Source organism: Alexandromys fortis, unplaced genomic scaffold, assembly GCF_014885135.2.
Source record: "Alexandromys fortis isolate MF-2015 unplaced genomic scaffold, M_Fortis_MF-2015_v1.1 scaffold_185, whole genome shotgun sequence".
NCBI lineage: Eukaryota > Metazoa > Chordata > Mammalia > Rodentia > Cricetidae > Alexandromys > Alexandromys fortis.
In genome coordinates, this window is record NW_026068094.1 from 86154 (window position 1) to 109350 (window position 23197).

General features: G+C 40.7%; 1 protein-coding gene and 1 pseudogene across 6 annotated transcripts in view; both read right to left on the reverse strand.

The window, feature by feature from the left end:
• Nucleotides 1-23197, reverse strand: part of Large1 (LARGE xylosyl- and glucuronyltransferase 1) — a 383834-nt gene that overhangs the window by 52564 nt on the left and 308073 nt on the right. For all 6 annotated transcript variants that reach the window (XR_007588866.1, XM_050123188.1, XM_050123191.1 and 3 more), the window contains 2 exons: nucleotides 15094-15206; nucleotides 12344-12469 (listed from right to left, as the gene is read on the reverse strand). Coding sequence is in view for 5 of the 6 variants with exons in the window: in XM_050123188.1 (XP_049979145.1) it covers nucleotides 12344-12469; nucleotides 15094-15206 (239 nt within the window). In the remaining variant the exon portion in view is untranslated. The remainder of the gene's footprint in view (nucleotides 1-12343; nucleotides 12470-15093; nucleotides 15207-23197) is intronic.
• Nucleotides 20256-20646, reverse strand: LOC126489149 (mitochondrial pyruvate carrier 2-like; annotated as a pseudogene).

Consider the following 23197-nt stretch of genomic DNA (forward strand, 5'->3'; position numbering starts at 1 on the left):
ACTAACCACCGCACTTTCTCTGAGCTGGATGTGGAGCCCAGCAAAGTCAGGAATGGCTGTAGAGTTCCTATGAAGATGGAGCTACTGATGGGCGAAGGTATTAGCAGATATCAACAGTGGGGCTGAAGCAGATAGGGAAGATGGGTATGGGATGAATTAATAAGCTAAAAGACAGCAGAACCGGGGAAGGGCTGGTTCCAAGGAGGCTGCTCCATGATGGTAGTCCCCATAACTGGTCACATTCCCAGTGTCTACAGAAGTCAAGCAAGACCAAACCTCAGCATGGAGTAAGAATAACTAGACCCACAGAAACCTCTGTGGGACACCTGTAAGGAGGGGAAGAGGGTACCATGTGTCCCTGAAGAGGAGATGTCTCTTAAGGGCTCACCAAGAGGTCTGCATTTGATGGTGCTGTATTTTGAAAGCATTCCCCCAAATTTATGCATTAACAGCTTAAGCTCTCTAAGGAGGGAATTTAAATAGGAGAGCAAATGCCTTTTTGGAGGGGGTGAGCATCTGATAAAAGGAGTTTGCTTCCTTCCTCCCTCTTTCTCCCTAATACATTTCTGCCTCTGCCCTAGGCTATCAAGGTATTTGCATAGTAGGAAATGGATCTCCAATAAAGCCCTCAGTCTCAGGTACACTGTTATATTAGCATTAAACAAATAGGACAATTGACTCTCTAAACTCCTATAAACAAGAGTCAGAGAGGGGTAACTAGTCATGATCCCTCCCCCAGCAGAGCCACTTTTACAAGAAACTAGGGTCCAGAGTGACACAGTAAGCTGCCCAGTGTCACACAGCAGGGGGTGGTATGTACAAAACAGATTTTATTCCTGTATTAAGCCACATTCATGATTCTGAAACACTGACTCATTGCTCTCTGCTTGGTGAGGAATGCCATTTCTTGGCCTCTTGAAGGACAGACCAGCAATCACTGCTGGCTTGAAGGCAGCAGCACCTGAGACCGACACTGAAGAATGTGCCCCAAATAGATTTTTGTGTGAAGCTGGCAAACAAAGTTGTTCAGATCTGCAGGGTTTGTGATAAGAATCTGTCATAACTCATTCTCATTTCTGAGGTCCATTAGCACTGCAGTCATAAGAATAATATTGATAATGGTGGTGATTATAATAGTTTGCTCTTCCCAAACAATGGTTTGATACTTGCTGTATGCCAAACACTGCTCTGAACACTTTACTTGTCAGAACTCATTTGTTCTTACCATACCTGGAAAAGACAACTGACATTCTCATTATGCTTTGTGAGGGTCTAGAATCAATATAGGAGACAAGTTTCTCTGTACGTGTCAGTGAGAATAAACTGAAGTGGGAAGACCCACCCTAAAGGTGGGCAGCATCACTCCATGAGGTCGGAGTCCAGGACTGAACAAAATGGAGAACGTGAGCGGCCAACCTCCAATCACTCCTGCCACCATGCCTTGTTTACCATACCAAAGTAAATCCCTCCTTCAAGTAACTTGTTAGATATTTTTGTCACAGTAAAGAGCAAAGTAACTAACAAAGACCCCATTCAGGTATAGAAATTTAGATAAATAATTGTTCTTCCCTATCTGGTCAGAAATCAGGATAGATAAGATTGGAATTCAAGTAGAGAGAAAAACTAGAAATAGAAGTGCCTATTCATTATTCTCCTTTACCTGCAACTATGACACGATTCTCTGGAACATAATGTTTAAAGAAGATTGGGGGACTAGAGGTGAAACTTTCCTTTCTTACCTTGGGATAGACCTGAACTTACAGGTAACTGAGGACTTCTGAATACACTTACTAGGTGAGTCTTCTGTGCAGCATTCATCAGAAAAGGAGAAGGGGATTATCATATAGGCTGCTGAGGCTGTCAGCATGGGGGTTTGGGAATGTGATATCACTGGAGCTGAAACTTTTATAAAGGCTGAGGATGTGTGCAGATTTGTAGTCAGACTCTAGTGAGCCTGAAGAACTGGTTGCAACTAATTACCATCCAGAAAACTTCAACAGCATTTGGGAAGAGAGAAGTTAAGGTGATCAAAGGGGAGATGAGAACTCCACAAACATCAAGGGCACAAAAAAGAAGTTCAAAGGTAGAAAAAGACCTCAGTGTGAGGATGAGTCTATGGAAAGAATCAAGCCCACATTTTGGCCTCTGAAGTACTTATACATAAGAGGGCTCATAAGTTCATTCCTGCTGCAGAAGAGCTGGGAAATCGGAGACTGTGTGCAGACAGCACATGAAGAAGAACATCAGCTTCAAGCTACAGAGACAAGCAGTGCTGGAAAATGGGTGTCTGAATGAAGACTCCTAGAGCTTTCATGTGGCTCACGGAGTAACAGCTATGCTCCTTACCAGTCAGTTAAGCTTGTTGCCACTAGCTCACACTTAAAAATTCTCACCTGGTCTTCAACTAATAAACGTTCCTGGTATTTTTTCACCTTATTTTCATGACTTTGTGACTTTTCAAATAATTGTCCCTCCCAAGAATATCCTACTTTTTCTGTATTATCTGCCTGTCTGTTATTTTTCAAGCATTAACCTAGATGCACCTCTTCTGTAAGACTTTATATGAGCATTCCTGGCAGAGGGTTGCCACATAGCATAACTCCCTCTCTACTCCATTCTCTGTTCTTTATAGAATGCAATGCTCTAAATGCTGTGAAAAGATTATGAGCCTCTTACGATTCAAGGTACCATGAACGATCCCAGATAGTCTTGCAGCAGTGCATGTCTCTAAGACCCACCATTCCCCTACAATGTTATAAGTAGAAGCATTTCTTCCCCTAAAGGGAAGGTGCTATCTTCCCACTCTACCACCTTTCTGTCAGAATCACAAATATAATAATTTGGACTATGGTAGTTATCACGGAACCATGATGGACAGGTCAACGCAAGACTGACCTTTGAACAGTGTCTACAACCTCATGCCCTATAAAGGGAAAAACTCAAACTGTTCATTTTAAGCCACTGCAAATTGGGTTTTCTGATTATTATTGTAAGCCTTCCTAAACAACAGGGGAGATGGATACTGGCCCTTGCTTATTGTTCCATAGATTTGTGGTTTACTTCATTAGAGAAAATCTTGCACATTCCTATAATTATTTATTTTCATGCCTGCCCCTGGCGGTAATGAAAAGTGGATATCTAGGCTGGCAGGGAACATGACCCTGGGATAGTTAGTATTCAATAGCTGGCCTTTGGTTTGAGGATGGAAATCCACGGTGGTGACATTCTCAATAATCTTCACATGCGGTATGTCTACAGTAAATCAGTTATAAAAGCCCCATCAACATGGGCTTCAGAATACAGAAACGCAGCCCTCCTTTCATTGTCGGAGGGCCAAATAGCTTGTCATCTTTTTTTTTTTTTTCTGTAAAAGAGTTTAAACTCCCTGTTATCTACTTGCTGGCATTTGAAAGAGAAGGACAATATTTTCAGAAGTCTTTTCTCCTTGTCACCTCAGAATTGAGATTCATGGCAAGAAAAGCAGGAGTGAATTGGCCTACAAACCAGACACAATTCACCCTCATCTGCACCAACATGTCAAATGTCATTCATCTGCAACTGGGACTAATTTAAACTCCCTTTCAGATGTGTAGTACAGGTCAGGAGTGCTGCAGTGATGGAGATGGTGATGATGTATTTTAGATGATAACACGATAATATGAAGGGTTACCTGGAGATATGCAAGTATTTCCAGCGTGTTTCTAGAGGAGAGGGGCATATGAGCTGGCAGACTGGGTGGTTAAGAGACACCCTCAATTTGGATGACACCATCCAGTGAGCACTGGGCCTAGGTGAATAACAAAGGGAACCACCCCTCTCCTGTTATTGTGGTACAGTTTCCTTTTCTTTCTCTTCACCTCCAGAACTCCAGACTCCTTGACCTTGAGATGCTAGGACTTTCGCCAGGGAACCTATGTTCTTGGATCACTGGTCTCTGAGAGCTACAGTATCAGCTTATTTGTGCTGAGGACATCAAACTTGACCTGAGTCATGCCATCAGCATCCCAGGTAGACAAGTTTACAAGTAGTCTACTGTCATTCTCAGCCATCATAATGCTTGTAAGCCAATTCCCCAATTCTTTCTTCCTTTTGGTTTTGTGTTTTTGAAGGACTCACACAAAGACACACCACATGCGTGCAAATCACAAAATAAATCTGGTGGAGACTTCCAAGTTATGATGGCCTACTGAGAACAGACTCTGTGGGGGAAGGAGGAATCAGTGGTCACAGAACACAGGAAGGGCAGGTAGAGACCATACAGAGCAGTGAAGCCAAGCCAGGGCTACCATGAGCAATGCTCAGGAAGACAGACATGTCTGATAGAGTCTAAAATAATGGGCAAGAGCCCAGATGCTCATCAGCAGATGAAAGGGAAATGAAAATAAGACACACACGCACACACACACACACACACGAGTATTAATCTGCTACAATGAAGAATGAAATTATGTCACTTTAAGAAAAATGCGTGAAGCTGAAGATTAACATAATAAATGAAATAAGCCAAACTTTGTAAAATGCCACTGCTTTTTCTAAAATGCAGAATCTACATTTGCATTTAGAAAAAAGAGTATGTATGCCTTTGGAAAGACTTGATAAAGGATAAGAGAGGATAATGGGTAGATGATATGAGCAAAGCACATTGACATATGAAAGGACTCTAGCCAGCCCAAACACGGCTCTGGAAGTCCTTGCCCTCCTCTCTCATTCCCTGTGACATGCTAAAGCACACCCACCTAGTATATTCCCTTATGTGGCCACTTCTTCCTGAGGCTGACTGCCAAGGTTCAGCTGTTGAAATATTGAAGACCAGCAATTATAAACCACTTTGCCTCACCTAGTTAACATGCACAATTAAAATTAAACACCTCGACCTCAGAAGCCGTTTCCCCTTTTACCTTTATGAACTACCACTTTCATAGGGGCTATATCTGCTTCCTCTCTATCTAGATGCAGTCTTCTGGTCCACCCCCACCTCCAAACAAATACTCCTTCCCCCTCTCCTTTGTTCCCTTCTGACTCGCTTGTCCTTATTTCCTGTCTTTGTCTCTTGTTCCCTCCCTCTTGTTTCTCTGGAATGGAACAAATTTCCTTTGTGTTGAGAACTTGGTCTTGGGGTGTTCTGGGCTGATAACTATTCCATCTATCTATCTATCTATCTATCTATCTATCTATCTATCTATCTATCTATCTATCTATCTATCCATCTATCGTCTATCTATGTTAAAATGTTACAACAAAACCCCATTATTTTGTAGTATAGCAAAAAAATTAAAAAGTAGCTTTCAATCGACAGAAAAAGTGTGTGTGTGGTGGGGGCACTGAGCAAGAGCACTAATAAGCAGAAGACTGAGTCGTTGAGTAAGGAAGGTGTGGGTTCAGATTTTTCTCTACTTCTTTTTGACTCTTAATATACTTAAACTTTTATTTACAAATATATTGAAAGGAAGGATTCTGGCTGCAGATGATGGACTAGACAAAAGGTGTTAACAGCAATTTAATGATTTCATGATTGGGTCACAGGGTTCCCAGGTATTTAACTAAGTATTACTTGTGGATAGGTGAATGTTTCCGGACGACCTCATCATCTGAGTCAGTGGACCTCATCAGTGGATGTTCCTCTCATATGTGAGTACCACCTTCTAATACACTGAGGGCATGGACAGAACGAAAGGCAGAGAGACAGGAAAATTTTGCCTCTCTTTTTCTGCTTGCTTAGACAGGTGCACCCTTCTCCTGCTTACAGATCGAGGGTTATGCAATCACCTTCCTTGGTACTGAGCCTTGGGATTTGGGCTGAAATTCCTCAGCAGCCTCCCTGTCTCTCCAACTTGTGGAATCTGGGTCTTCAGAGCTTCTGTAATCACAGAGGCTGATTCTCTGTAAGAAAAGGCTGAGGTAGATACAAGTAAAGACATATCTACTGGCTTTGTTTTTCTAGAGAACTTGCCCTTATTATGTAAAGATATTACACACAAACATCTTATCTTTTCTTAAATGCTTTGTAACATTGTAACATGGTACTTAGTTGGTCTTTATACATTTCATTTTCTTTTCTGAGAGAGGATCTCATTGCAGCACAGTCTTGCCTTGAACTATCTAAGTAGCCAAAGATGGCTTTAACTTTTTTATTCTTCTACCTCTACTGCCTGAATGCTGGTAATATATACATGTGTGCAACATCACACCTTTTGTTTGCTTTTTTTTTTTTTTTTTGGTAATGTGGTACTATGAATTGAACCCAGAGCTTTTTGCATGCTAGGCAAGCACTCTCCCAACTCAGCTACACCCAAAATCTATTATTCTGTGTTTTATGCATTAAATTCATCTCTGAAACACTCATTGCTCTCATGATTTAGGGACATAGTAAAGCAAAACAAGGGTCATGTGGATACAAGTACAAAAAATAGATCTGATGACAGGGCTGAGTCTAAAGAACCACTACGCAGGTAGTATATAAAGTGTGGCTACTCAAAGAAGACCTTAGTGGGAGACCATGTGGCAAAGCTTGAGATCACATTATGCTACTTGGAAATGTGTATAACATAAAACATAAAACTTATTTCTGAGTTTTTTCATCTGATATTTTCAGACTGTACCTTGCTCCACCATGGAGCAAGGGGGAGATGTTTCTTGCTTACACAGGCTGTACATACTCCACTATGCTGTTTCTATAAGGGAAGTTCTATACCAGCTAAAATGATACTGTGAGACAGTCTGGACTTTTGAATCTTTGAATACAAGACTGGCATTGAGTCCAACATTAAGCACAAAATGAGGCCTGGTCAACATTTGTGAGTTTGTTCCAGTTCTTTAATCTCTTCATCCCTCTTTTTTTTTTTTTCTTTTCAATCTTAGCAATCACTAGGTATGATGGTTTAAATGAGATGGCCCCATAGGCTTATATATTTAAAAACTTTGTCCCCACCCGACGGAACTGTTTGGGAAGGATTAGGAGGTGTGGCCTTTCTGGAAAAGGTATGTCACTCTCAGTCTCTCTCTTAGTCTCTCTGTCTCTGTCTCTGTCTCTGTCTCTCTCCCTCTCTCCTCTCTTTGCTTCCTACTTGCAGATAAAGATGTGAATATTTAGCTTTTACTGTGGCCATACCTTTGTTTTATCATCATGGACTCTAGCCCTCTGAAACTATAAGACAAATTAAATGCTTTCCTTTTTAAGTTGCCTTAGCCATGGTGTTTTATTATGATAATAGAAAAGATAATAGACAAGTAATTATTACTTGGGATATTGTTATGAAATAAATATAATGTTTTTGACTCTTAGATCTTTCTTTCTTTCTCTCTTCTTCTTTTTAATGTTTTGTCTTTTTTTTTTTTTTTTTTTTTTTTTTTTTTTTTTTTTTTTTTTTTTTTTTTTTTGAGACAGGGTTTCTCTGTAACTTTGGAGCCTGTCCTAAAAAATAGATCTTATAGGCCAGGCTGACCTCAAACTCAGAGATTCACCTGCTCCTTCTTATTTTTTTCAAGTCCCAGTCCAAAAAAAAAGGGGGGGGTTAAAAAAGTACTTCCCAGAAAAAAAATAAACCATAACCCATGAGGAGGATAGAGCAATCCAGATCTCCAGTTATTTAGCCAACTTGTCTGAAAAATCTAGATGTTAGGATGGCGCATAAATCCCAGGTGCTCTTTATTCTGTAACTCATGCTGCTGTCCTGTTTAAGGAGGTAGAGTTTGGACAGAAGAAAAAAAAAACTAAGACTAAGAAAATGGATAGCTTTGCTAAGATTCAGGGTTGGAGACATGAGGAGTCCTCAGATCCAGATAGATTCCACAGTGTTCATACGGTCAATGATTCCCTTCCTCTCACTTCCCTCCCTTTCTTCCTTTTACTTTTATTTTTCTTCTGAAATAAAAATCAATCTGAACTGGACTTGTTCTGTGTGAAGAATTCCTGTTGGAACACAGATAGCAGAGAAGAAACATGAGCTGTACTAATTCCTTCACATTGCTTCTTCGCCAACTACCAACGCAAGATCTGTGAGTGGAAATCAGCTTTGTGCTCTTCCTGTCTCTGTGGAATTAATTGTTAAACTGTAGTCCCATTGGCAGAACCCCCAGTGTGTTTCTCAGTAGCGTGTGCTGATGTGGACAGGAGAGAGCGAGGCCCAGACACCACGAGAGCAAGGCATGAAAGCTCCAGCAGAGGGATTCACTAGGTTGGCTGAAAGACATCTGGGACAAGAGTCCAGAGGAATGCTGTCAATTTGACTGTACATAACACACGATTCACCGCTTGGAGTCTATGAGCAGCAGCTGCTCTCAGTAGGCATCTTCTGCAGTGGTTCCCCACTGCTCTCCTGCTTGCCCAGCATGACATTCATTTTAGAACTGGGTCCTGTGGTCACACTCAACTTATCATATTCATGATATATGATTCACTGACCAACCAGCCAATCCTAACCATTCATAAAAACACTGAAATGGTCATATTGCCACTTACATCTCATGAGAGGTTAACAGGGTCTTTCTGTACAGTCATCAAAAGAAAAATGTTTTCTCTCTGCCATTCAGAACCATTGGTTCTACGCTGCTTTGATTTCTGCATAGTCCATTATACTACCTATAGTGACCAAAGCCACCATTTGTTTTCTTCTTGGAGGACTGTATTCCTGAGAACATAAATTCATGGAGAGGAAAAGTCTGCATTATTCCTTCACCACTGCACAACCAGTGGTTAACAAGATGCAGTGGGTATTTGTTGAATAGCGTGCTGGCTAGAGGCTCTGCCATCCACAACAGAGAACACGAAGGAAGTGAAGAAAGGGAGAAGCAAAGAAGGACAGAAGGAAGTGGAGAAGGGAGAGAGAATCTTATTGCCTACGGTATTTGAACCCTCAAATTTAATCTTGTCCATGTAGACAGTAGTGAATGGTGCCTTTAACTTAGTGAAGTATAGTGGAGTTTGATGTGCCAGGGAAGTATTCACCTACTCATACTGCTATGTATATTTTTAATATATCAAATTATATTATTTGATAATATCAAATTAAGATAATTCTCAAAAGTGCATACCTTAAAAGGTTTTTATATTACAGTCCAAAGTATAAAATGAATATGCCCTAGTACATGTGAATGCACATAAATGACTGATGAATCTTTTTTGTAGAGCAATCTTAATTAATATAAATAGACAATACCCTTTCTTTTTCATCCCCCAATTCTGATGTAGGGTGGATTAGTCACTCAGTTATAATAAAGTATGGAAGAGAAAAACAGCAGTTTCATAGTACTGGCCTTCACTGTGTAAGAATAGTTAGTGTCCCTAGCCATATCCTCAATGGAAGTAGAATTCCTTCTGATGGGATGAGCTGAGGAGGGCACTTTACTTCAATGTCTCCTCCTGAGACTGTAAAGCCTTAAGCAGCACTCCACAAAACCACTGTGTCAGTAACAAGAAACCAGGAAAGACTGGGCCACTGAGGGCTGGTGAGACCAAGGAAAAATGGTGCCTAGGGCAAAATGGACGGAATATATACTGACATTAGGCAACTGCACAAATCCCAGGCTCTTTCTAGCCCAAGGATTAGTTAGTTACCAGGAGTGTATGAAGACCGGTTGGCTAGTTCTGACTAGTGTGCCACTGGAGGAAAGTTGTCGCAGGAGGCAGGATGGAACCAGATGGGAGACAGTGGGGCTCTGCAGTTCTTCTACAGTCTTAGATTCTTTCAGAAAGTTTATATTTTAAAAAAATCTATAAAGAAAAATAGCTGAGGACACCTATGAAGACAAGCTCAAATGGACAGCAACACAGCTGAGCTACATTTTTGCTCCCAATGTGAGATCATCCATTAGAAAACCTGGAAATATGTGGTTTACTATAACTGAGCGTTCACAAAAAAAAAAAATGAATTCTTGTTATGTGTAAAAATGAATTAACTACCACTGCAGAGAAGGAAGAAGTTCATAGTGCCCAGGCTTTATGCTTTGAGTAGTATTAACTGTTAGGTACTAGGAATTACCAAGTCATTTCAAAACAGATTTGGGACATGGATACAGTGCCCAAAAATGGGGTATTTATTTTTATTGTTGTTGTTCAAACCCTTGTGATAGCAAGGCTTAATAAAGTTTCTCTGAACTCCATGGAAAGATTTTGGAAGTCTTTTTCAAGATACCTTTACCAAAATGAATGATGATGGACTTCAGCAAGGAAAACACTCGATTTTCCTGTCTTGGCAAAAAAGAGCATAAAGATAGACACAAAAGAAAATATTCTGTTTAATATTATCCTTTGTAAGCTCATCCATTTCCTGCAAATTTTAGTACTGAATTAGGGCTTCTCCTCCCCCGTGTCCTCAGTAGCATCTGTTGTGACATTTCTTGATGATACTGCTCTGACTGGGTGAGACAGTATCTCAAAAGAAGTTCTAACGGATGGATTTGGAAAGTATATTAAGTTAAGTGGCTCAAACCTAGGAAGGCATAAACTGCACATTCTCTTTCATACAAACTTCCTAGCCTTCAACGTATAGATATGAACATATGCATGACATACACGTATGTGTGTCTGTGTGTGTAATCATGCATAAAATCTCAAAAGTAGAAAGGAGACAAAGAAAGGGTAAAATAGGTACTGGGGTAGGCAAACGGACAAATGGGCTATAAAAAAGAAAAACAGACCGAGAAAGGAGCTTACAAAAGGGAAGAAGGAACTGAAGGTAGCAGAGGGTGGGTACGGTTGGGGGGAAGGGAGGCCAATAAAACATACGTTTGTAAATACCATAATGATTTCTAATACTTAGTATGAAATTTAAAGATTTTTTTAAAAATTGAAATAATGGTGGCATTGGTTAATCTAAAAGGGGTCAGAATATAATAATTTAATAATATAGGCAAATAGATATTATTGAGCCTGCCCTATCCTTAAAGAATTCAAATTACTTGGTTATTTGTGTGTGTGTGTGTGTATACATGTATTTATATGAAAAAGAACATAGGCATGGTGATATATGTCTATAATTCCAGTACTGGGAGGACAAAAAGATTCCTGGGAACTCAGTGGCCAATCATCCTGGCAATTTGTGAGTTACAGGTTCAGCATGTGCCCTGCCTCAACAACGAAGGTAGAAAATTATAAAGGCAAGCAAGGTTTAAGATTCTTTGTCTTTTTGACGTGTGGGGCAGTGAGTCATTAGGAACAAGTCAGGGTTTCCATCTGTACACTAAGGCTTCTCCTTCTACCTCCACCTTGCTTTACAAACAGTTTGACTTGATGACATCATACACTAGAGGACATCTGCGGTATCCTAGGCATCACTTTCTGAACTGAAGGCCATCACAGTACTTAGTTAAGTCAGGGAAAAGGAGTGAACCTCCATCCAATGTATACATAGGTGCTGAGTACAGTCACAATTAGAATATTTTGTCTTGTGACATTATGTACAGCACTAGCCAATATGCCCTGCCCTGCTGTCTTCTTAAAGTCGGGCCTTCTTTAGTAGTTGGTACTGGGCTTCTCTGCCCAGTCCCATCTCCTCCAGGAGAATAAGACATTTGTGCTTGCTTTCTTCACTCCGACCCTTCTAGACCTTCTAGACCCTTCCTGCATTATTTATTTCCTTCCACGATTCTCTGCCCTTCTAAAAATGTGACTTGGAAGCAGGAAGTAATTAACATCACACATATAGCACTTGGCACATAGTGGACCTCTCCACAAATGTTTTTACTTGAGTTAAATCAATGGATTTGGGAATGTGGAATGAACCAGAAGAGCTGGCAGCATATGGGAAGAGAAGTCCACACAAGCTGGTTCTTTATTCCGGGGGCTTTATACTTTCCAGGAATCCCAAATAAGAGTGTGAAAGAAAAGAACCAGCAGAGAGGAAAATCATTTTCTTCCTGTTTTCCTGGGACCATACATCTTCCACCACATGTCCACAGGCTTACAGAAAACTGTTCCCTGCCAGTCCCCATACCCAGCTTCTCTATGCTCAGCACAGGAGTATGTAGCACAATTAATAAAAACCCAGAGACAGATATTGGGATTTAGTCTGAAGGTGTAAAAAGCAACAGCCAGTCACTGACTTTTACCTCTACCTCAGTCTGAAATGGTGATTCTACCTCCAGGAATCTCAGAATGAGACTGTAAGCTGTCTCCTCTCTAGAGCTGGGCTCAAAGGCATGCACCACTACTATCTACTTACTATGGCAAACTAGTGTGGTTACTGTGTTTAAAGGTGTGTGTTATTACTGATCTGTAAGGCTGACCAGTGGGGTTGTTTTAGACTCTGATCTGCAGGTACCCTTCATTTATTGAAATACAAATAAAATATCACTACAGTAAACTGAAGATATGAACCATGTCCCACCAGGACACTTCTTGACCCACCTTTAGATCAGACACATCTCTGTAGCACTGCTCAGAGCGAGTGTGGTCTGACAGCTGTACATTCCAGAAGCAGGGGAGCTGATACACCAGGAAGGGGTTTTGTTTGATGACAGCATTGAAAATATCCTGGAATAAAAGCCAAGGACACAGTCAAGTGAGTGGGCAGGTTTAACTTACAGGAGGACATCTCTCAAACACCATGCTCTGGGAATAGGACTGCTCCCATTGTGGACAGTTTTCCCTACTGATTTCTTCAGGAACCAATGGTTAACGTCTGGGTAGGAGCAGAGGAATGTCATAGGCCAAACAAGCTCACTTGATGCTTGGGGGTCCAGCTGGTCATAATCCAGTGAGGTCACACTGGGCTGATAGGTAATGACTTTCCCGTGTTGACTATCATGAAATAAATCAAGTCTCTTATCTTCCCCTTATCCTACTCTAGGTAGGAGCCCTGTCATATCCTGAGCCTTCATGAGAGGAAACAGTGTGATGCTAAGTGGCTCAACTCATCCTGAGGATTGAGACAAATGATGGATCCTTATTTCAAGTAGCTCTTTCTCAGGGCTTTTGGTTGGCCTAGTGATGGCTGCTCGTTGAATTTCTGAAGGCCACAGTACCTAGAAAGCAACTCCCTATTTCAAACTCCTATTCCAAGTTGTCTAGATAGGAATGTTTTAAACCATTTTTGAGCTCCCTTCAAGCCTAATATGTAACCCCACTTATTAACCAGCTACTTGACAGGTGGTTCTGGGAGGTGAATTATGGGCCTTCATGGCACAAGATGGCTAAACAAACTATCCTCATTGTACATATTTTACACACACCACACACACACACACACACACACACACACACAATTGCTACCTTTGGGGGCATACACTCAGGTCACTGCTACCTAATTTGAAATATAAGGACAGTGGACAACTTTTGCCTCAGGTCCTAGACAGCATCTGAGTTATTTTATTTTAGTTTTTCACTCACTCATGCTATATCTCATTGCTTAGAAAAGGAGGTCAGTTTTTGTCTCCTAGGGAAATACTGAATAATAATGCTTTTAAAAAAAGAAATAAAAAGTTATATAACCTTGCAGATTTTCTTGTTTCCTCTTTGTATTTGAAAACTTTGTGGGACTCTGACAAAGGAGTCGTGAGGCATGAACTAATTTCGGAAAGGAAGAAATAAAAACCCAGAGAGAGCATCTTCTTGTGATCAGCAACATCACAAGAAGGTAAAATCTAAGTGAGAGGTCTTGAGTTCTGAGGTCAAATAGATTCATGCCTTTCCCAATCAAAATGAGACATGTGTTTTTATAAAATTAGTTAATCATTTTTTGGAGTTGAAGGACATTCTCAGACTGTCTGCTTAATTTCTCTTTTTTCCCTGCTTAAATGATATTCCCTTGAGTTTAGGGCTACCAGGATGAGGATCACAATAATGGCTTTATCCTACACATTGCATGCTGCTTCTCAGATGCATGTGATATATATCTGGGAAAATACACCATGGCATTTTCTGGTCATAGGGAGCATGTACATTCCACACTGGTGTTAAAGATGGTATTGGTGCCTTTTCACATAGCAGACTATCATCCACTTGTGACTCTGATTCCATAAACAATGAAGTTTCTGAGTAAAGAGCCTGGACTTTAACACTGAAACACGGGTTAGTGGTTTAAAGCACTGGCTGCTCTTCCAGAAGAGCCAGGTTTGATTACCAGCACCCACATGTAGGTTTATAGGCATATGTAACCTTCAGTTGTAGAGGATCTGACAGCCTTTTCTGGCCTCCATGGGCACCAGGTACAAATGAAGTCCAGAGACATACATGTGGGCAAAATAAGTTTACACATAAAGTAAATAAAGAAAAAAATATTGGGTCCTTTACTGTTATCTTCCTACATGTCTTAGTATACAATGTTCACTGAATGTCTTTTGATGGAGTGCATGAAAGAAACAATGAATTGAGACCATTCAATTATTAACAGAAGTCTTTGGGGGGGGGGGCTGGAGAGATGGCTCAGCGGTTAAGAGCATTCCCTGCTCTTCCAAAGGTCCTCAGTTCAATTCCCAGCAACCATATTATGGCTCACAACCATCTGTAATGAGGTCTGGTGCCCTCTTCTGGTCTGCAGGCATACATACAGACAGAATATTGTGTACATAAAAAAAAAAATACAGAAGTCTTTGAGAAACAGACCAGTTCTGCTGTGCTTTGGCATCTGGAATATTGTACCAAAGATCCACATGCTAAACTACTAGTCCTAAATGCTGAATTATCACTAAAGGTGCTTAAACCTTTGATAGGTAGGATATAGTGGAAAGTTTTAAGGCCACTGGGAGAACACATGTGAGGGGGACTGTGGAACCTTAGTGTCTTCTTTGATGTCCTTATTGTAAGGTGAGCAGATAGGTAAGATCCTCCATATGCTCACCAGTGTTATGGTTTTAGACCAAGAGCAATATGGTCAACCAGCTATGGGTTAACCTACTTAACTGTGATCCAAAATGAACCGCATAATCTAGGCATAGTGGCATATACACGCCCATCCCAGAGCTTGGGAAACAGAGGCAGAAGAATTGCTAGTTCAAAACAGCATGGAGTATACTCTGGGAATCTGTTTGAGAAAGAAAACAATGAACTAAACAAAACGGTAACAAAAAACCCTTTCTCAGTGTTTACTGTAGTAACAATACAACAAGCACTAAGAGGAGGGTACTCAGGTGTAAGGATTCCTGTCACTGGCCACTCACCTGGTCAGCCAAAGAGGTAGACAGCATGCCCATGAGTTCCCTCTCTGCTGTCAGCCTCCACATCTGTTCCCATTTCATCTTGCGCAGCTTATCCAGAAGCAATAGTATGACTCCTGGGCAACAGCATAGGATAGAAGCACAAGAGCAGCAATGAGACGGAACTAGAGACACTAGCCACTTTGGGACAGCCTAATCACCTAAAAGGACGAGCTTTCCCTCCCAGATCTCAGGAGTGAGCCTTAACATTACAGGGTGCATGGCTTGAAGATGAGTCTTGGCCTCAGCACCAGGCTCTGCCAGATACTGAACAAGTGTATATATTATTACAATTTCTGTCTGCCTTCATTTAAGCCGCTACAAAGTGTAAAACAAAATCATATCTCTGAAACATCCCCACTACATAGGAAAGAGTATTAAGGTGAATGAGTAATGCTTAGTATTTTCTGGAAATATTTTGTGGTGATAGTTGCACTATTGAATTAAAATAATAAGTTTCTATTATTTATTTACTATTTACAGATTATATCACAGTAATAATAACAAGAGATCCTGCTGTCGACTTGATGTGCATTACATTTCTCACAAATATTAGCTTCTTTTCATACTAAGGCATCCTTAGTATAGCTGATAAGTGGCACTTGCACAACACACACCATTTGCTTTTTTCAGGAAAAATACAACTTTACTCCAATTGCATGGTTTTTTTTTTTTTTTTTTTTTTTTTGATACAGGGTTTCTCTGTGGTTTTGGAGCCTGTCCTGGAACTAGCTCTTGTAGACCAGGCTGGTCTCGAACTCACAGAGATCCGCCTGCCTCTACCTCCCGAGTGCTGGGATTAAAGGCGTGCGCCACCACCGCCCGGCTACATGTTTTGTTTCACTTACTAAACATTTCTTTTTGTTTGAGAGATTGCCTTCTTGTATGCATATGTGCATTTGGTATTCGCAGAGACCAGAAGAGGGTCCCTGATTTTCTGCAATTTGAATTACAGAAGGCTGTGAGCTGCTGTGTGGGTGCTGGGAATAGAACTCAAGTGATGTTCAAGAGCAAGTGCTATTAACCTATAAGCCGTCATTTTAACCCCTTCTAAGTACGTTATTTGACAGAACTGACCAGTCACACCTCCTTGCCTTAGTGTTCCTTACTTGAGAATCCATTGAATCCATTCTTGCATTTGGAAAAAGGGGAAAAAATTAAATATAGTATTAAGGCCAAAAATTCAAAATAGTTCTAACAAGAAACATGTAATTTGGCTTAGTTGAATGAATTGGAGGCAGCTACCTACTAACAACTCAGTCCACGTGGGCAGAAAAAGCCATAATCAGAAGAGGCCACATGGCCAAGGTAGTGAAGGGACTTGCTACACATTTGGGTCCTCAAAGCAATCCAATTCATTATGATTAATTGGGCAGAAGGGCCACTGTCTAGGTAGGTAAAAAATTAGTTGACACCTAGATGTAACTGACTTCCTCCTTCCAGTCAGACACATATATTGACTCTAACACTTTTTACTTATTCTAGTGGTACACGTTTGTAGGAAAAGTATATTCATCATTTACAGAAGGTTCTAGGCAGAGAAAGTCTGACACATTTGGAAGAGTAGAGTAATACAGAGATGTGTATTTATGAGTTACAAGGTGCAGTACACTGATTGCCTATCTCCTTCATGCATATTGGCTTTTCTTGAATACCATTTTCTTCAATGTTCCAAGATCCTTTGAAAACAACTGTTATCCTTATTTTGCTGGAGGGGAAACTGAAAGGCTAACTTAGGCACATGTCTAATTTAGAGTTGAAAAACAGGCAAACCAATATGGGTGTGCCTTACTCCAAAGCCAATGATACAGATGTATGAAAATGTCACAACAAAATCTCTTACTTTCATGCTAAAACTGCTTAGTAAAAGAGTCTTATTTATTTTGGGAGGACAATAAAGTAATTTGGGGGAGATACAAAATAGAAAAATATAGTGATATAAGACAAGGAAGAAAAGCAGAACCCAGTCTTAAGTGTATGAGAGACTTCATCAACTTTTATTGAAAAAGCTAATTTAAACTGGATAAAGTCAACGCTCTAATATATAAAGAGAGGCTGAGCAAGCTGTAGGTAGTGATAAAAAATTTTAAGGAACATTCTTAAAAGTCTATAAACTATGGAGTCTGAGCTTAGCATCAGCACTTTTAAATGGTACTATGTCTTGGTGGATAGGGTGACAGACTTGGTTCAGCACCAACAGGTAGGCTCTTTGGAGAGGATGCGAAGTCAAGGATTGAGAACCAACTGCAGAAACTCAAGACTTCTCTCCCAGTTTCAGAGTGTTATGAGATGTAACTTAATTCTATAATGATTATATTTCAAGTTAACACAAACCGTGGAAATTAATGTAAGAATTACCCTATACCCAGGCACCATAAATGCCAAAAATAAAACATGATTGATGAACCAAAAGATCCATCATGTCCTTGTACCTGCTCCCTTCTTTAGACACAATCAATCTCCAGAGGTGGTTGTTTTATGTCTTTGTATGTCCTCACATTTTTTTTATCTCTATCCATATGATAATAAACAATACTTGGTGGTGCCAAAAACCTTGACTTTGGCCTTTGTCTGCATTTGCTGCTGTATTATCTGCCCATTTCCAGATTTGCTGTTGGTGTTCAGGAGTGTGGAGCCTGCCCTTTGCCTTAGGGTGTTATGCACAGAGGTTGTGGCCTTAAATTTGGCAGGACCTTCCACTGCAATTGGCTGGGATGTGTGGGGCCAAGCAGGGTTTTATTGACAGCTGTCATGCCAGAAGCATAAGAGACCAACATGATATAAATAAATAAATAATCAAAGGCTTCTCCTGTGGACATGTGGTCTAGTGGGAGACTGTATTTTATCTATGGATTAGAAGGCAGGGCTGTTATCTTTTGTACCAACTGAGGATGTAGCGAAGCTCACACCCGAAATGTCAAGGAGAACAAGACAGTATCTATGAGAGAGGAGAAAGAGAAGTACCCTTTAAAACACTGCTTTGTTTTGGGTTAAATATTGGGTTCTGTTGTACTATTAAAAGGAGATATGGCTGAAGACAGCGACACTTAGCTAGCATCTACCTGGTAACTGCTGTTCACAAGAGTCTGGATTCTTCATTTATGTGACCTCTGATTCTTACGAGGGAGATGAAATGTTCCTCATTTTAGAGATAAAGACTAAGGCTCACATATGGCTATCAGTTGCAAAATTAATCATATTGGATGTCATGTTGCTCCATGTATGTGTGTGTATGTGTATGTGTGTGTGTGTGTGTTCAAACATGCTCATATGTAAACAGGGGAGGCCCAGTTCTACCAGAGTTCTCAATCCAATATAAAGTAGTTCCTCCTGGAAGAAGAAGGAAGGAGACCTCAGGGCATCTGCAGGTAGCCTCTGTACAGATCTGGCAGGACAGAAATGTCAGAGCTTCCTGAAGACTATCCTGTGTGATGATGATGGCAGGCATGATCCTGTGTAAGTGATCATGGTTACTGGCTGGAGACCAGAAAGGCTGGTATCAGGACTTGCTGAAAGCCAGAGCAACTATCTTCTTCCTGCATGTGAGCACACCCAACAGATCTCTCAGCAAGCATAGGACTAGCTCTTCCTAGCAAGGGGAACTAAAAGAAAACTTCCTCAGTACAGTAGTTCTTTCCTTGTTGCTATGACCAAATACATGATGAAAGTGACTTAAAGGAAGAAGTACTTTAGCTCATAGTTTGAGGGGACACGGTTAGGTCATAATGGTGAGAAGTTGTGGCCCCTGAAGCTCCATGGCAATAGGGGTGTGAGGCTGCCTGCTCACATTTCAGAATACTGGGAAGCAGAAAAATGAGAATGCTGATATGCAGGTGTTTTTCACCCCCCCCCCCCCTTCTAATTCAGAATGGAATCCTAGCTTATGGGGATGTTACTGCCCACATTTTGGTTACCTTCTCAGCTACTCTTCCTTGGAAATGCCCTCAAAGGCACATCCAAAGGCATGCCCAACTAATGCCCAAGTGTTTCTTAAACAAGTCACATTGACAATCAAAACCAACCACCAAATCAGGCAAACACCTGAGGTCTGCTTTCTTAAGGGAAGCTCACCTCTCCCTCCCTTTCTCCTCTGAGTTTCTTTCTTTGCATCCCAGCTTCAATGATTGAGCTAAATGAAAGAATCAGCTTAGGACTGGCTTGGTGAATTCAGACTACAAACTTCCTCTATTCAAGGGGGGAAATAGGAGTTCCCAAGTGGCTACTTAATTCCAATAGACAAGACCAGTTCACAGCAGACTGTGGAAAAACCTATTCCTTAATTCAGTGAAAGATGTGTAGGAAATACAGTTAAACAAGTTGAGAAGGTGGTGGGAGAAACAAAGTATTTGACATAATGTATGCGTAGTGAGTTGTAAAGGTGTTTATTTACCAGAATTTTGGGTATAATTTATTGTGTCTCCCTTTGCTTAGTCCTGCCTGGCTTCTGTCTACACTTCTTCAGCTCCCCCTCACCATTTGAAGATGACTTGTTCCCTAGTCCTCTGGTAGTTCTTGTGGCTTTGCTGATCAGACCAATGAAAGTTCTGGTGGACACCAAGCAGATGCTGCATGGGAAGCTCTGAGGGCACATGGGCTCTCTTACTTGAAGCATTTATGAATGTGACCCTCACAGTCATGGCTTTCCTCCCTCTGCTTTGAAGCACTTGTTTCATTACAAGTTTGAACCAATAATGAAGGTGAGTTTATTAAAAATTATTCAATTTAAGATCTGTGCTGATTTTTCCTGGGTATCACCTTTGATTATAAAAACTAAGAATTCTGCAGACTACTTTTTGTTTCTTTGAGTTTTTTTTTTCATTCCTGAAAGTGGGCGGAGGGGCAGCAGAGAGACAGAGACAGAGAGAGGGAACATTTTTGAGAAAGAATGCTTGAAAGTGTGGGAGACAGAATCATATCTAACAACTTCCACTTACATTTGCTAGTTTCTTTTTTCTTTTTTTTATTAAAAGTTTGCTTTATTTTTCTGTGGATCCAAGTGCTAGCTATTAATGACAAATTTCTTTTCCATTCTTTTCAAATGTTATCAGAACAGTTAGAATAACCTTATCAATAATTAAATAAACTAGGCTCCTATGTTTCTACCCACATCTGGATTGTTGAGTTGATCAGGAACTCTTGATTCTTTTACCATTGAGTTCTTGACTATATCTCCAAATACAAAACAACTGAGAGGCTCCTGCTGACCCCCACAAAGAAATTAACAGCAAAATGCTCCAAATTTTAGTATAATTAAAGTGAGTAACTTGATTAAATAAGCCCTGTTCTATCAACACAGGGGACTGAGCTGTGCTGAGTTACTCTGCAGTTTCTCGGAGTTTCTGGTCATTGTCAGCTAACCTGCACACACCAATCCCCATTTCATTATTGGAGCCCAGAAAAAAAATAAACTGTTTAGGGGCCTGCCATGTGGTTGTATAGTGGCCTCAATTTCTCTGGCATCAAGAACTATACGTTATCCATGAACTGGTGGTAGAAGACCTGCAGGCCTTGGGCACAGTGGCATAGGGATCAACAGTAGTAAGGTGGGAGAGCCACTGTGTCCTCCTTCCAGGCTGACAAGGAAGGGCACCTGGGGAAAGGTGCCTTAGGGCAGAGGAGCACCCTTAGTTCTGTGGAGAGAAAGTGAAGGAGTTGGTTTCTTTTTTAAGTATTGGTGGGATAAGGTATAATGATACTCAAACCTTACAAAAAGCTGATTGTCTCTGCTTACTTATTTATTCATTCAATAAAAGCTCGCTGGGTGGCTTATACACATCAGGTATTGGGTATTCAGAGATAAAGAATACTCAGAGAGAGAGCACTAAGGAAGGGCTGAATGTCCCTCAAAGGCCCAGAGTCAAGAATAGGCTTGATCCTGGCACTAATAGTAGACAGTAAATGAGGTAGATGAGGAAGGGCCTATTAGGAAGTCTTTAATGTTACTGGGGGTACAGTATTAAAGGGTGTTTTGTGATCTGGACTCCATAATTTCAGTTCCTAGCACCCACATGATAGCCCACAACCATATGCAATCCAAGTTCTAAGGGATCCAATTCCTTCTTCTGACATCTGTGGGCACCAGGCACACATGTGCCTCATACATATAAAATAAATAAATCTAAAAAAAGAAAGACTATGACAGGGCTACAAATATAAAGCATTTGAAGGCTGGCAAAGGACTTTCATTAAGATCTGCAAACTACTTTTACTTTTTTTATTTTGCGCAACCAACATTTTATGAAAGAAGAAAATATATTTAGAGACCACTGAGTATAGCTTTAAGAAGTTCCACAGTTGCTCCTGTAACCTTGGTGGAACTCTGAAACACAGCTTGCTCCAATATCGAGGAGACTTATGAGGTGAATGAACAGCCACATGGTGAGACACCCTACTCTCTAGGACCTCCACAGTGGGAAAAAAACTATGGGCACTTCCCCTAACTCCCTTGGCTTTTCAAGCCAGCCAGCAGGGAGTTTCCTGCAGCTAGGTTCCTCCGAGACCCAAACCCATCCACTGGACCACCCAAGCTACTAGCCACACCCCACCTAAAAGCTGGGAGCTTGCAATAATACTGAGGGGACCAAGAACTTGCTACAACACCGAGGAGATTAAGAGAGAGCACCACAAGAGCAAACCAGGAGAGAAGACCAAGAGAGCAGGCAGGCTCTGAGACAGACATTGGCAGTACAGAGCAGACCAAGAAAACCCCCCAAACACTCAGACAGCCACTGCAAGGATTAGACCAAGATGCAAAGACAATGACGACCTCATCTGAAGAAAGAGATGGGTAATTGCCAATGCAAGAATTTCTCCAACAACCTAAAAAGCAACATGGTAACACAGGAACCGAGCGGTCACACAGCAGAAAGACTTGATCATCCTAACCCATAAGAAGCAGAAGAAAACGACTTTAAATGTAACTTTATGAAAATGATGGAGACCTTTAAAGAGGAAATAAAAAACTCCCTTAATGAAATGGAGGAGAAAACAAACAAAAAATTCAAAGAAATTATTAAATCCCTCAATGAAACACAAGAAACCCAAGGCGGGGGGTGGGGTGGGAACAATCAAACAGGTGAAGGAAATAGTTCAAGACTTGAAGACTGAAATAGATGTAATAAAAAAAAGCACAACCTGAGGGAATTTTGGGTATGGAAAATCTGGGTAAATAAACAGGAACTACAGAGACAAGTTAATCAACAGAATACAAGAGATAGAAGAAAGAATCTCAGGAGTTGAAGATACTATAGAGAAAATAGACTCATTGGTCAAAGAAAATATTAAATCCAACAAATTCTTAACACAAAACATGCAGGAAATCTGGGACACCATGAACAGACTAAACCTAAAAATAATAGTTGTAGAAGGGGGAGAATAACTCCAGCTCAAAGGCACAGAAAATATATTCAACAAAATCATAGAAGAAAACTTTCCCAACCTAAAGAAGGATATCCCTATGAAGAAGGTACAAAAAGCTTACAGAACACCAAATAGACTGGGTCAAAAAAAAGTTCCCTCTTAGAGGTTTTCTTTCTGTGAAGAGACACAATAACCACAGAAATTCTTATAGAGAAAACACTAAATTTGTGTGGCTAACGTAGAGTTTCAGAGATTTAGACCATTATCATCTTGACAGGAAATACGGCATCATGCAGGCAGATGTAGTGCTGGGTTAGTAACTGAGAGTCCTACATCTTGCAAGCAACTAGTCTCAGACAGTAGGTGGTATCTTGAGCATAGGAAACCTCAAAGTCTGCCTCCCCCCCATCACAGTGACACATTTTCTCCAATAAAGCCGTACCTCTTAACAGTGCCATTCCCTATGAGATTTGGGGGAAAATCACATTCAAACTACCACAGGTACAAAGCAACTTTCCATACTTTTCTATAGGAAAAAAAATGTAAGATAAAATTATTTGATATAAGACAAGTAGAAGAAAAAGGAAGAAAGGACGGGAGGGAAGTAGTCAGTGAAGGTAAGAAAGAAAAAAAGAGAAACAAACAAGGAGAGAGAGAGAGAGAGAGAGAGAGAGAGAGAGAGAGAGAGAGAGAGAGAGAGAGAGAGAGA